The sequence below is a fragment of the Oncorhynchus masou genome, chromosome 3, assembly GCF_036934945.1.
Source record: "Oncorhynchus masou masou isolate Uvic2021 chromosome 3, UVic_Omas_1.1, whole genome shotgun sequence".
Lineage (NCBI taxonomy): Eukaryota > Metazoa > Chordata > Actinopteri > Salmoniformes > Salmonidae > Oncorhynchus > Oncorhynchus masou.
In genome coordinates this window covers 23,206,858-23,221,236 of record NC_088214.1, presented here as the reverse complement: position 1 = coordinate 23,221,236, position 14,379 = coordinate 23,206,858, and the positions used below count along the sequence as shown (strand labels likewise).

General features: G+C 42.9%; 1 protein-coding gene across 1 annotated transcript; it reads right to left on the bottom strand.

Moving 5' to 3' along the window:
* Positions 1 to 1,680: 1,680 nt before the first annotated feature.
* Positions 1,681 to 13,495, bottom strand: LOC135513023 (tubulin beta-2A chain-like). The gene is made up of 4 exons (XM_064935663.1): positions 13,306 to 13,495; positions 12,696 to 12,804; positions 3,758 to 3,868; positions 1,681 to 3,133 (listed from the first exon to the last, which is right to left on the bottom strand). The coding sequence occupies exons 1-4, from the start codon at positions 13,360 to 13,362 to the stop codon at positions 2,040 to 2,042; spliced, it is 1,371 nt and encodes a 456-aa protein (XP_064791735.1). The 5' UTR covers positions 13,363 to 13,495; the 3' UTR covers positions 1,681 to 2,039.
* Between the last annotated feature and the right edge of the window lie 884 nt (positions 13,496 to 14,379).

Here is a 14,379-nt window from a genome sequence, read left to right as displayed (position 1 = left end):
GGAGGTGATCCTGTCCTGCCAGGATTTCTTCCCAAGTCCAGGATCCCTTCCCATCCAGAATCTCTTCCCAGTCCAGGATACTTCCTCCTCCTGGGCACGCTGCTTGTTCCTTTGTTGATGGAATATTCTGTCACGTTCGTTTGTATAGACGGACCATGGTGCAGCGTATGTTGAGTTCCACATAATTTATTAAAGAAAGTGAAACTTAGTAAAGAGTAAAACAAATAAACAATAAACTAATGACGAACCGTGACTACAGAGAATGCTACGTGCACTAACTCGAAACAATATCCCATAACACACAGGTGTAAAAAATGCTACTTAAGTATGATCCCCAAAAAGACAACGATAGCCAGCTGCCTCTAATTGGGAATCATACCAAAACACCAACATAGAAAAAACTAACTAGAACCCCACATAGAAAATATAAACTAGACTAAACCCTTAGTCACGCCCTGACCTACTCTACCATAGAAAATAAGGACTTTCTATGGTCAGGGCATGACAAGACCTCACATAATGTGCGAGATAGGTGACCTGATCTCAGATGTTCTATTCTAGGCTAATATGACAGACAAGTGACGCATACAGTATTACTCCTATGGTCTGATGTAAAAGACAGGAGACTGATGGTAAGAGGCAAAAGGTAGTAATGTGCATAATCAACACTGGGGTTGCGGCACTTAAAGTCTGAGTAAATTCAGACAGATTATAGTTACTCTGGGGACACACCTGCATATAACACAATGTCACTTTTGATGTACCTGGAACAGGTTAACATTAGTAAGAAAGTGACCCTAACCATTGTTTCGTCCACACACCGGCATAACCCAGAAATAAACCTAACACTAACCACCACGTCCACACCCAGTCTCAACCCTTGCCATAACCTAAGACTGGCCTACTTGTGGTTTTGAGTCCTCCTGTTGGTTTCTAATGTATCTGTCTCTGCTATGTCTTCCTAGGTAACCACACAATCTTTCAATTGACAAGAGCATCTTTCCCCCAGTTGTGTCTGAATTTGCCAAGAGGTGGATAACATTATACTAACAACATTCTGCCTGGTCTGCCTTTTTAGATGGCTGCTGTCAAAATAGAACAACTTCAGAGTCTTCAAGTATTTATGGACCACCGAACAATGAAAAAGACAACCGATTTACTGTACCTCTAACAAAGCGGAAACTCTTGAGCCTTGCCAGAGGAACTTTATGTAAATGATATCAAGCAAATTGAGCAGGTGGAATAAAGGTGTGTAATATTGTGATGAACCAATATGTAAAGATCCTATTAGGTTTGCATGTTCAAAGATTTGCATTATTAGCAAAAAATTCTGCCATTGGAAGAGAGTATCCTACGTCCCCACACATTAAACCCGATGATCGGATAGTCACCATGTCTGGCCAGCCCTAAATCAGATATGCTATCTGACAGATCATGAAAAAATAATCTAGGTCTTTCAATCAAAAAAGTGCCTCCTGTCCCGGACAGACAGAGAAAACAAACCAATAGTCAAGATGACTCACATTTCATGCTTACCTTGCATTAAAACCAGAAAACATATATTTTTCTTATTGTATCTATTTATCTTCATTACCTCATGAAAAGTCTGGATTGTTCATTGTATCTCATCTGCTGAATACAATGAGCATTCCCATGAAAAGAAGGCTAACGAGAGTGATATTCATAGGACAGGACCATTTTATTTTGCGACAGAAAATGCATTCTGAGGTAAATGTTACAAAACTTGGTTTCGATAGTGTAACGATGTTGTATTTATTGACATTGACACAGCATCAATTGGAAAACCAATGACATTTATAATACTCACATAATTGTTATGTTTCACTTCTGGTCTTCAAGACATATTTGAAGAACAATGAAATGCAATAGTAGTAGTCTTTAGGCTAAACAGCTACAATATACAGTATCTTGACACGACAATAACTCATTCTGAACCTCTATCCTTCCATACCTATTGAACATTTAAAGTGACTGGTGTATATAACATAGACTGCTGTGCTGCTTCTACCCGGCATGCCTCAGTGGCGGACATCATGGTGCTGCTGGACATCCTGATCCGCATCCTCCAACTCGTCTTCCTCGTACTCGCCCACTTCGTCAGCAGTGGCGTCCTGGTACTGCTGGTACTCAGACACCAGATCATTCATGTTGCTCTCAGCCTCAGTGAACTCCATCTCGTCCATACCCTCTCCGGTGTACCAGTGAAGGAAGGCCTTACGGCGGAACATGGCAGTGAACTGCTCAGAGATCCTTCTAAACAGCTCCTGGATGGCCGTGCTGTTGCCGATGAAGGTGGCGGACATCTTGAGGCCACGGGGCGGGATGTCGCAGACGGCCGTCTTCACGTTGTTGGGGATCCACTCTACGAAGTAGCTGCTGTTCTTGTTCTGCACGCTCAACATCTGCTCGTCCACTTCCTTCATGGACATGCGCCCGCGGAAGATGGCGGCAACAGTGAGGTAGCGGCCGTGGCGAGGGTCGCAGGCGGCCATCATGTTTTTGGCGTCAAACATCTGCTGGGTCAGCTCGGGCACGGAGAGGGCACGGTACTGCTGGCTCCCCCTGCTGGTCAGTGGGGCAAAGCCGGGCATGAAGAAGTGGAGGCGGGGGAAGGGCACCATGTTGACGGCTAGTTTGCGGAGGTCGGCATTGAGCTGACCGGGGAAGCGCAAGCAGGTGGTGACCCCGCTCATGGTGGCCGACACCAAGTGGTTGAGGTCTCCGTAGGTGGGTGTGGTGAGTTTGAGGGTACGAAAGCAGATGTCATAGAGAGCCTCGTTGTCTATGCTGAAGGTCTCATCAGTGTTCTCCACCAGCTGGTGAACTGACAGGGTGGCGTTGTAGGGCTCCACCACCGTGTCGGACACCTTGGGTGAGGGCATGACGCTGAAGGTGTTCATGATGCGGTCAGGGTACTCCTCACGGATCTTGCTGATGAGCAGGGTGCCCATGCCAGAGCCGGTGCCCCCTCCCAGGGAGTGGGTGAGCTGGAAGCCCTGGAGGCAGTCACAGTTCTCAGACTCCTTCCTGACTACGTCCAGGACAGAGTCTACCAGCTCTGCTCCCTCTGTGTAGTGGCCTTTAGCCCAGTTGTTACCAGCTCCACTCTGACCTGAAAGACCCATGAAAAACCTGGGTTAGAGACATAGCATCTTTGTGCTAGTAAACATCTAGCCATACATCTAGGAGAATGAAAAGCAAGTCACCAGTAACAGGAATATGCATTGTGTACATTATTTATTCATTTCCAGTGAAAGAGAAAATTCCATTCCATTGAAACAACATTGAATAATTTGTATCTAATAAAAGTAGTGTTTTAATCTAATTGTACTGATGTGAGTGTAAGCCTACTATAATATTTTCAGTATTATAGGTAAGGTGTCCTGGGGTGGATTTTTTTTTAGCTCAATATCCCCATCCTGATTAGCACTGCAGCAGAAGCAGTCTGGACTGCATTCTGCTGAGTCGCCATTCTGGCTGTCTCTGCCTGACACAACTGCAGAAACGTTGCACAGAGAACACACTGTACATCTATGTGAAAGGTGAACTAAGCTTCGCTTCAAAGGACATGACAGTGAATGCTGTCACAGACATTACATGCTTTGGGTCAAAGATGGAAGACATGAAGACATGATGATGACCAATTGGACAAGACAGCACAGACAGATCTGGGACCAGGCTAGGCGAGATAGCACAAAAAGATATGGAATTCGGCTAGATGATAACCACTATTCACCAAAGACAAAGTTGTCTGGTCTGAAGAGCTGGCCAAAGGGCCCGGAGCGTACAGAGTCCATGGTGCCTGGCTCCAGATCCACCAGGATGGCCCGGGGGACAAACTTGTTACCTGTGGGGGGAGGAGAGGCAGGGACATCAGGGGTGTATTCATTAGTCAGATTTCGTTGCACAACGGAAACAGTTTACTCCAAACCGTTTACTACCCTGGGTGAGATAGCATGGTGAAGCCACATCAGAGGGCACAACCTACACAGTAAACATTGATTCTGAGATAATTTACCCAAACTGTTCTAAGGAAATATCTTGCTCCCCACTTGCATTTGGGACTATGGAAATAGAGACTGTGTGTTTATACAAACGGTTTGCCTTTTTCTACAAAGGAAACAGAGGGCAAATACTAGGCATCCCCTGACCATGCTCTCCCGCATAGCTTATTAAACAGAGCAAAGCACAGACTGCCTCTGATTCTCTTTCTCTCTCTCACTCTCTCTCTGTCTCGCTCTCTCACTTAGCCTCATTTGCAGACTGCAGCACCGTGCAGCACAGAGAACTTCCTAGCTCCAGTCCAGAGTAGGGAGGGGGAATAAAATGTGCTGTGCAGAATTGATTCAGACCAAGATGAAATCTCCCAGACCAGAATAGAAAGAGGAGTGGGAGGCAATTGTTGGAAATTGTTGGAAAAATTACTTGTGTCATGCACAAAGTAGATGTCCTAATCGACTTGTAAAAATTATAGTTTGTTAACAAGAAATGTGTGGAGTTGTTGAAAAACTAGTTTTAATGACTCCAACCTAAGTGTATGTAAACTCCTGACTTTAACTGTAGTAACCAAAAAAGTGTTAAACAAACCAAAATATATTTTGTATTTGAGATTTTTCAAAGTAGAAACCCTTTGCCTTGATGACAGCTTTGCACACTCTTGGCATTCTCTCAACCAGCTTCATGAGGTTGATTTCAATGGCTTTCAATTAACAGGTGTGGCTTGTTTAAAGTCAATTTGTGGAATTTCTTTCCTTCTTCACGTGTTTGAGCCAATTAGTAGTGTTGTGACAAAGTAGGGTTGATATACAGAAGATAGCCCTATTTGGTAAAAGACCAAGTCCATATTATGGCAAGAACAGCTCAAATAAGCAAAGATAAATTACAGTCCATCGTTACTTTAAGACAATCTGAAAAATGTTAAGAAGTTTCTTCAAGTGCAGTCACAAAAACCATCAAGCGCTATGATGAAACTGGCTCTCATGCGGACCGCCACAGGAAAGGAAGACCCAGAGTTACCTCTGCTGCAGAGGATAAGTTCATTAGAGTTAACTGCACCTCAGGTTGTTGCCCAAATAAATGCTTCACAGATTTCAAGTAACAGACACATCTCAACATCAACTGTTCAGAGGAGACTGCGTGAATATGGCCTTCATGGTCGCATTGCTGCAAAGAAACCGCTACTAAATGACACCAATAAGAAGAAAAAACTTGCTTGGGGCAAGAATCACGAGCAATGGACATAAGACCGGTGGAAATGTGTCCTTTGGTCTGATGAATGTGAATTTGAGTTGTTTGGTTTCAACCACTGTGCCTTTGTGAGACGCTGTATCAGATGACCTGGCCTTCACAATCACCCGACCTCAACCCAATTTAGATGGTTTGGGATGAGTTGGACCGCAGAGTGACGAAAAAGCAGCCAACATGTCACGCCCTGGCCATAGAGAGGCTTTTATTCTCTATTTTGGGTAGGCCAGGGTATGAGTAGAGTGGGCACCCTAGTTTATTTATCTCTATGTTTTCTGTTTCTATGTTTTGGCTGGGCATGGTTCTCAATCAGAGACAGCTGTCTATCGTTGCCTCTGATTGGGAATCATACTTAGGCAGCCTTTTTTCCTTTTGTATTTGTGGGTAGTTGTCTCCGTTTGTGCATGTATAGCCTTACGGAGCTTCACATTCGTTTTTGTTGTTTATTGTTTTGTTGGCAACATTTAAAAATAAAGGAAAATGTACGCTCACCACGCTGCACCTTGGTCCGGTCATTTTCAAGACGACATGCATGAGACAAGAAGTTCTCCTTCAAGACAATTAGAAAATCATTCCTCATAAAGCTCTTTGAGAGAATGCCAAGAGTGTGCAAAGCTGTCATCAAGGCAAAGGGTGGCTACTTTGAAGAATCTCAAATATAAAATATATTTGGTTACTACATGATTCCATATGTGTTATTTCATAGTTTTGATGTCTTCACTATTATTCGACTATGTAGAAAATAGTCAAAATAAAGAAAAACCCTTGGTGTGTCTAAACTTTGACTGGTACTGTATGTGCAACTTTATGTGGTATTTGGGTTGCTAAACATTGGTTTGAAGTGACATTGAGGATTTGTAAGCATCCTGCCATAAAGGTTAAGCAAATAGGCCCTGCCACTCCCATTGTTTCACTAGAAGCAATGCTAATTCTGGCTGTGGGGTAAGTAAATAAAGAAAACTAAGCCATGTTTTTGGTCACGGTCACTCAGGATCAATGAATTAATAACATTTTGTGAATACAATTAAGTATATTTAAATGTTGTTGTACTGCCCTTTAAATGGCAGTTGTTTTTTGCCACATAAATTTGACAAAATTTGTATTTAGTACCAAAACTCTAAAAACTAAAAGATACTACAATGAAATGATGGTCCATCTGCTTTTTAGTACTTTGTAGTTTGGAAAAAAGTTGCACATTATTTATGGGAAAATGTTCTATTTTTGTTTTCCAGAATATGCTAATTAACTTTAATTTTACAAATATAACTGTCTGTTTAGTTATTTTAATTTTATTTCAGATAAGATTATTTACATGTCTAATTATATTTTGATAATAATTAATTTTACATTTTCTATGAAGGTTGCTTTTTCCAATAGATTACTCTTGGGGACAATGACCCTAGTTGGTAATCCATGTATATAAAATATGTTGGTAGTATGAGGGTTAACGTGCTGCTACACACATCTCTCTATGAATTAGTGCCTTGTTATTTTAGGAAACTTTTTGTTGATGAATGCACAATGCAGCTAAAACTGGCGAGTGTAGAGAGTATAGAGATATTGTTATCCACGTCGGCACCAACAATGTTAGGATGAAACAGTCAGAGATCACCAAGCGCAACATAGCTTCTGCATGTAAATCAGCTAGAAAGATGTGTCGGCATCAGGGGGAGTGATGAGCTCTACAGCAGTCTCACAACTCAATCGCTGGTTGAAAACTGTTTTCTGCCCCTCCCAAAAGATAGAATTTGTAGATAATTGGCCCTCTTTCTGGGACTCACCCACAAACAGGACCAAGCCTGACCTGCTGAAGAGTGACGGACTCCATCCTAGCTGGAGGGGTGCTCTCATCTTATCTACCAACATAGACAGGGCTCTAACTCCTCTAGCTCCACAATGAAATAGGGTGCAGGCCAGGCAGCAGGCTGTTAGCCAGCCTGCCAGCATAGTGGAGTCTGCCACTAGCACAGTCAGTGTAGTCAGCTCAGCTATCACCATTGAGACCATGTCTGTGCCTCGACCTAGGTTGAGCAAAACTAAACATGGCAGTGTTCGCCTTAGCAATCTCACTAGGATAAAGACCTCCTCCATTCCTGTCATTATTGAAAGAGATCATGATACCTCACATCTCAAAATAGGGCTACTTAATGTTAGATCCCTTACTTCAAAGGTAATTATAGTCAATGAACTAATCACTGATCATAATCTTGATGTGATTGGCCTGACTGAAACATGGCTTAAGCCTGATGAATTTACTGTGTTAAATGAGGCCTCACCTCCTGGCTACACTAGTGACCATATCCCCCGTGCATCCCGCAATATCGGAGGTGTTGCTAACATTTACGATAGCAAATTTTAATTAACAAAAAAAATGCCGTTTTCGTCTTTTGAGCTTCTAGTCATGAAATCTATGCAGCCTACTCAATCATTTTTATAGCTACTGTTTACAGGCCTCCTGGGCCATATACAGCGTTCCTCATTTAGTTCCCTGAATTCCTATCGGACCTTGTAGTCATAGCAGATAATATTCTAATCTTTGGTGACTTTAATATTCACATGGAAAAGTCCACAGAAGGCTTTCGGGGCCCTCATCGACTCAGTGGTTTTTTTTCCAACATGTCTCTGGACCCACTCACTGTCACAGTCATACTCTGGACCTAGTTTTGTCCCATGGAATAAATGTTGTGGATCTTAATGTTTTTCCTCATAATCCTGGACTATCGGACCACCATTTTATTATGTTTGCAATTGCAACAAATAATCTGCTCAGACCCCAAACAAGGAACATCAAAAGTCGTGCTATAACTTCACAGACAACACAAAGATTCCTTGATGTCCTTCCAGATTCCCTCTGTCTACCCAAGGACGCCAGAGGACAAAAATCAGTTAACCACCTAACTGAGGAACTCAATTTAACCTTGCGCAATACCCTAGATGCAGTTGCACCCCTAAAAACTAAAAACATTTCTCATAAGAATCTAGCTCCCTGGTACACAGAAAATACCCGAGCTCTGAAGCAAGCTTCCAGAAAATTGGAACGGAAATGGCGCCACACAAAACTGGAAGTCTTCCGACTAGCTTGGAAAGACAGTACCGTGCAGTACCGAAGAGCCCTGTCATGCCCTGGTCTATATTTATTATGTTATCTTCAATTATTGAGTCAGGCCAGGGTGTGACATGGGTTTATTTGTAGTGTGTTTCGTCTTGGGGTTGTGTGGGGTGTATAGATTAGTCTATGGCTGCCTGAGGCGGTTCTCAATCAGAGTCAGGTGATTATCGTTGTCTCTGATTGGGAACCATATTTAGGTAGCCTAGGTTTCACTGTGTGTTTGTGGGTGATTATTCCTGTCTCTGTGTTTGTTGCACTGTTTCGGTTTTCGACGTTTGTTGTTTTGTATTATTCGCGTTCTTCATCATTAAAGATGTATCGAACGAACCACGTTGCATTTTGGTCCGATCCTTGTTCCACCTCTTCGTCAGAGGAGGGGGTTGGAAGAAAGCCGTTACAAGCCCTTACTGCTGCTCGATCATCCTATTTTTCTAACTTAATTGAGGAAAATAAGAACAATCCGAAATTCCTTTTTGATACTGTCGCAAAGCTAACTAAAAAGCAGCATTCCCCAAGAGAGGATGGCTTTCACTTTAGCAGTGATAAATTCATGAACTTCTTTGAGGAAAAGATCATGATTATTAGAAAGCAAATTACGGACTCCTCTTTAAATCTGCGTATTCCTTCAAAGCTCAGTTGTCCTGAGTCTGCACAACTCTGCCAGGACCTAGGCTCAAGAGTGACGCTCAAGTGTTTTAGTACTATATCTCTTGACACAATGATGAAAATAATCATGGCCTCTAAACCTTCAAGCTGCATACTGGACCCTATTCCAACTAAACTACTGAAAGAGCTGCTTCCTGTGCTTGACCCTCCTATGTGGAACATAATAAACGGCTCCCTATCCACCGGATGTGTACCAAACTCACTAAAAGTGGCAGTAATAAAGCCTCTCTTGAAAAAGCCAAACCTTGACCCAGAAAATACAAAAAACTGTCGGCCTATATCGAATCTTCCATTCCTCTCAAAATTTTTATAAAAGGCTGTTGCGCAGCAACTCACTGCCTTCCTGAAGACAAACAATGGATACGAAATGCTTCAGTCTGGTTTTAGACCCCATCATAGCACTGAGACTGCACTTGTGAAGGTGGTAAATGACCTTTTAATGGCATCAGACCGAGGCTCTGCATCTGTCCTCGTGCTCCTAGACCTTAGTGCTGCTTTTGATACCATCGATCACCACATTCTTTTGGAGAGATTGGAAACCCAAATTGGTCTACACGGACAAGTTCTGGCCTGGTTTAGATCTTATTTGTCGGAAAGATATCAGTTTGTCTCTGTGAATGGTTTGTTCTCTGACAAATCAACTGTAAATTTCAGTGTTCCTCAAGGTTCCTTTTTAGTACCACTATTGTTTTCACTATATATTTTACCTCTTGGGGATGTCATTCGAAAACATAATGTTAACTTTCACTGCTATGCGGATGACACACAGCTGTACATTTCAATGAAACATGGTGAAGCCCCAAAATTGCCCTCACTAGAAGCATGTGTTTCAGACATAAGGAAGTGGATGGCTGCAAACTTTCTACTTTTAAACTCAGACAAAACAGAGATGCTTGTTCTTGGTCCCAAGAAACAAAGAGATCTTCTGTTGAATCTGACAATTAATCTTAATGGTTGTACAGTTGTCTCAAATAAAACTGTGAAGGACCTCGGCGTTACTCTGGACCCTGATCTCTCTTTTGAAGAACATATCAAGACCATTTCAATGACAGCTTTTTTCCATCAACGTAACATTGCAAAAATCAGAAACTTTCTGTCCAAAAATGATGCAAAAAAATTAATCCATGCTTTTGTCACTTCTAGGTTAGACTACTGCAATGCTCTACTTTCCGGCTACCCGGATAAAGCACTAAATAAACTTCAGTTAGTGCTAAATACGGCTGCTAGAATCCTGACTAGAACCAAAAAAATGGATCATATTACTCCAGTGCTAGCCTCCCTACACTGGCTTCCTGTCAAAGCAAGGGCTGATTTCAAGGTTTTACTGCTAACTTACAAAGCATTACATGGGCTTGCTCCTACCTATCTCTCTGATTTGGTCCTGCCGTACATACCTACACGCATGCTACGGTCACAAGATGCAGGCCTCCTAATTGTCCCTAGAATTTCTAAGCAAACAGCTGGAGGCAGGGCTTTCTCCTATAGAGCTCCATTTTTATGGAACGGTCTGCCTACCCATGTCAGAGACGCAAACTCGGTCTCAACCTTTAAGTCTTTACTGAAGACTCAGTGAAGACTTCAGTGGGTCATATGATTGAGTGTAGTCTGGCCCAGAAGTGGGAAGGTGAACGGAAAGGCTCTGGAGCAATGAACCGCCCTTGCTGTCCCTTCGTGGCCGGTTCCCCACAGGGGCTGAGTCACTGGCTTACTGGGGCTCTCTCATACCGTCCCTGGAAGCGGTGCGTCACCTGAGTGGGATGAGTCACTGATGTGATCATCCTGTCTTTGTTGGCGCCCCCCCCCCTTGGGTTGTGCCGTGGCCGAGATCTTTGTGGGCTATACTCAGCCTTGTCTCAGGATGGTAAGTTGGTGGTTGAAGATATCCCTCTAGTGGTGTGGGGGCTGTGCTTTGGCAAAGTGGGTGGGGTTATATCCTTCCTGTTTGACCCTGTCCGGGGGTGTCCTCGGATGGGGCCACAGTGTCTCCTGACCCCTCCTGTCTCAGCCTCCAGTATTCATGCTGCAGTAGTTTATGTGTCGGGGGGCTAGGGTCAGTTTGTTATATCTGGAGTACTTCTCCTGTCCTATTCGGTGTCCTGTGTGAATTTAAGTGTGCTCTCTCTAATTCTCTCTTTCTCTCTTTCTTTCTCTCTCTCGGAGGACCTGAGCCCTAGGACCATGCCTCAGGACTACCTGACATGATGACTCCTTGCTGTCCCTAGTCCACCTGACCGTGCTGCTGCTCCAATTTCAACTGTTCTGCCTTATTATTATTCGACCATGCTGGTCATTTATGAACATTTGAACATCTTGGCCATGTTCTGTTATAATCTCCACCCGGCACAGCCAGAAGAGGACTGGCCACCCCACATAGCCTGGTTCCTCTCTAGGTTTCTTCCTAGGTTTTGGCCTTTCTAGGGAGTTTTTCCTAGCCACCGTGCTTCTACACCTGCATTGCTTGCTGTTTGGGGTTTTAGGCTGGGTTTCTGTACAGCACTTTGAGATATCAGCTGATGTACGAAGGGCTATATAAATAAATTTGATTTGATTTGATGTACAACAATGGTTGCTCACACACATGCAAGCTCAATTTACGCCTGACAACTGTGAAATAAGATGGATCAATACTGCTTAGCATTTGCACACACTGGGAATATGATCAGAGCTAACCACAGGACATGTTGGCCTCATAGGACCTAGGTTCTGCAGCCTGGTTGGTTTGGCAAAGAAGACTGACTTCTCAGTACGGCAAAGAGCCAGAGACAAAGGATGGGATGCTGCATGGCAATTACCTTCAAATCCCTGGATAAGAAATATCAGACCAACACACAGACAAACATTAGGGTTGGGTCAGTTTTACAGAGACTGCAGTTGTATACTTATTTCATTATTTTTGTTACCTTTATTTTACTAGGCAAGTCAGTTAAGAACAAATTCTTATTTTCAATGACGGCCTAAGAACAGTGGGTTAACTGCCTGCTCAGGGGCAGAACGACAGATTTTGTACCTTGTCAGCTCCGGGATTTGAACTTGCAACCTTTCAGTTTCTAGTCCAACGGTCTAACCACTAGGCTGCACTGCCATATACTTGACCCCTGATGTAGAGACAGATATAGTTTGCTGTTTGATTGTTTATTTCACTTTTGTTTATTTTCTTTGTCACTTGCTTTGGTAATGTTAACATACGTTTCCCATGCCAATAAATTCCATTGAATGTAATATAGTGAGATAGAGGGAGAGAGGATAGAGGGAAAGAGAGAGATAAATGATGCAGGAGAGAGAGAGAAAGAAAGATGTGATACAGGGAGAGAAATAACGAACGAGGGAAGGAGGGAGGGAGGGAGGGAGATTGGCAGGTACCTGCTGCTCTCCTCATTTCCCCTGCCCTGCCACAGGGCCCACTGCACCCAGACAGATATTATGGTTACAATGTCACATACTCAGTTTGGATTAGCCCTACAGAGCATGGCTTTGCAAATCCAATGAGGTCTGCAGTTTTTATTACCAGGGAATATTGATTTACTTTTGTTTTAATTCGGGGGAAAGCCAAGTGATATTACAGTGTGCTTATGGTTGATTATTTTCTTTAAACAAATGTTCGGATGCATGCAGAGATGACTTCATGCACAGTCTAGACAAATAGATGTATATTTACCCGATGCTTCATTGTAGTACACGTTAATCCTCTCCAGCTGCAGGTCACTGTCACCTTGGTAACTTCCGGTGGGGTCGATGCCGTGTTCGTCACTTATGACCTCCCAGAACTGAGAATGGGACAGACATGTAGGTACTGCAACTTTGATGTTTAAAGGTTTGAACTAAGAGATAAATATTTTCTATGCTCCGGCTATGACCTGTTCAAGACGCATTGAAAAATACCGAACAGTCTTCGTGCGTCGCCCTATCCCTATTGCGCATGGTGATAGCATGACTCATCGGCCCAGATGCGCGACCCCACTGCAGACACTTTGCCTCCGAGTGGTCCATAGGACCACACCCATATCAATTGAATAGCATGTAATATTTCTAAATAAATTAAATACTAATTTCCATGACACATTAGGCCACAAATATTATACCAAAATACTGGATGGGTATTTGGGAATTTGATGTCTTGGAAAATGCAGTGCGACATAGGTCTATTTTAAATAAAGTTACATGGGTGAAAAAAGCATGCAGGTTTCAACATTTCAAACACCTAACAAAATAGTTATTGCTCTATAACAACCACTGCGTCAGTATACAAATATAAACATGCCACCTACTTTGGCACCAATCTGGTTTCCACATTGCCCGGCCTGGATATGAACAATCTCCCTCATGATGATGCCTTGAGGGTGCAAGCAGACAGCAGCCTTTTGTCTCAGCTAACACCGATGTCCTCAACCTCTTTGCTACCCCTGCATGTGTCGCCTCTCAGCAGTTTTAACATTACGAGGGCGAGCAGTGAGCTCAGGGAGAGTAATCATGTTGATGCTGACGTCACACCGGCGCTGCATCCCAATCTCGCGCACCAGCCTATCAGCGGGCAACGTTTGATGCAGTGGGCCAGTGGACTGGTTGAGGATGCTGCTGCATCAATTTTCATCTAAAACATGGCGCATTGTTATTATTTGCCAAGTTAAGGAAATGCAACTTGATAGTTCATAAATATCCCCTTGTTCAATGTAAGCTAGGCTTTGTGCCCACCTTCTAGCTTGCCTTCCTGCATCCGTTTCAGTGTACATTATGTCCAAAATATTGACAGCTTGGAGCTCAGCAACTACATCATCCACAATGTTATCAATGCCATTCTCAAGACAGACATATTCGTTTTTATTGATCACTTGTTTAGTAGAGAGGGGAGTAGTTTACCCCTAGGAGCATGTTTACAGGTTATTGGGGTATTGTATGACATCATACAACAGGAAGTGGTTAAAATCAGAGTTTTCCAAGCAGAGAAATATATTGGCAGAAAAAATGGGTTAATAGTTGGTTGAGTAGAATGGTCTTATAATTTAAAGATCAATAAAAATACTAAATACTAAACCACATTTATGGAATAACTGTCTAGCACAGCCTAAATTCAATAAGCAAGTGACATATTGAAAACTGATCCTCAACATATAGCATCAACACACTTTATGCCCATGGCATGTTCTTGGGATAGAGAGGACATCAACTGGTAAAACAAGGGACAACTCAAACACCTCAAGATTCAGTATCAAGAGGTGGCTTGAAAATAGTCTGAAGAACAATTAACTCAACAAAGACCCAGGAATACACCATTCATCAATAAATAGTGAAGTTTATTACAACGTCACGTGGCTTATATACAAGTGCATTATTCAAAATCCCCA

Coding starts and splice junctions, on each gene's coding strand:
- LOC135513023 (XM_064935663.1), bottom strand. CDS start 13,362: ATGAGGGAGATTGTTCATATCCAGGCCGGGCAATGTGGAAACCAGATT. Junction 12,805..13,305: donor GAAACCAGATTGGTGCCAAA/GTAGGTGGCATG, acceptor TCCCATTCTCAG/TTCTGGGAGGTCATAAGTGA. Junction 3,134..3,757: donor ACCAGACAACTTTGTCTTTG/GTGAATAGTGGT, acceptor TGGGTCTTTCAG/GTCAGAGTGGAGCTGGTAAC.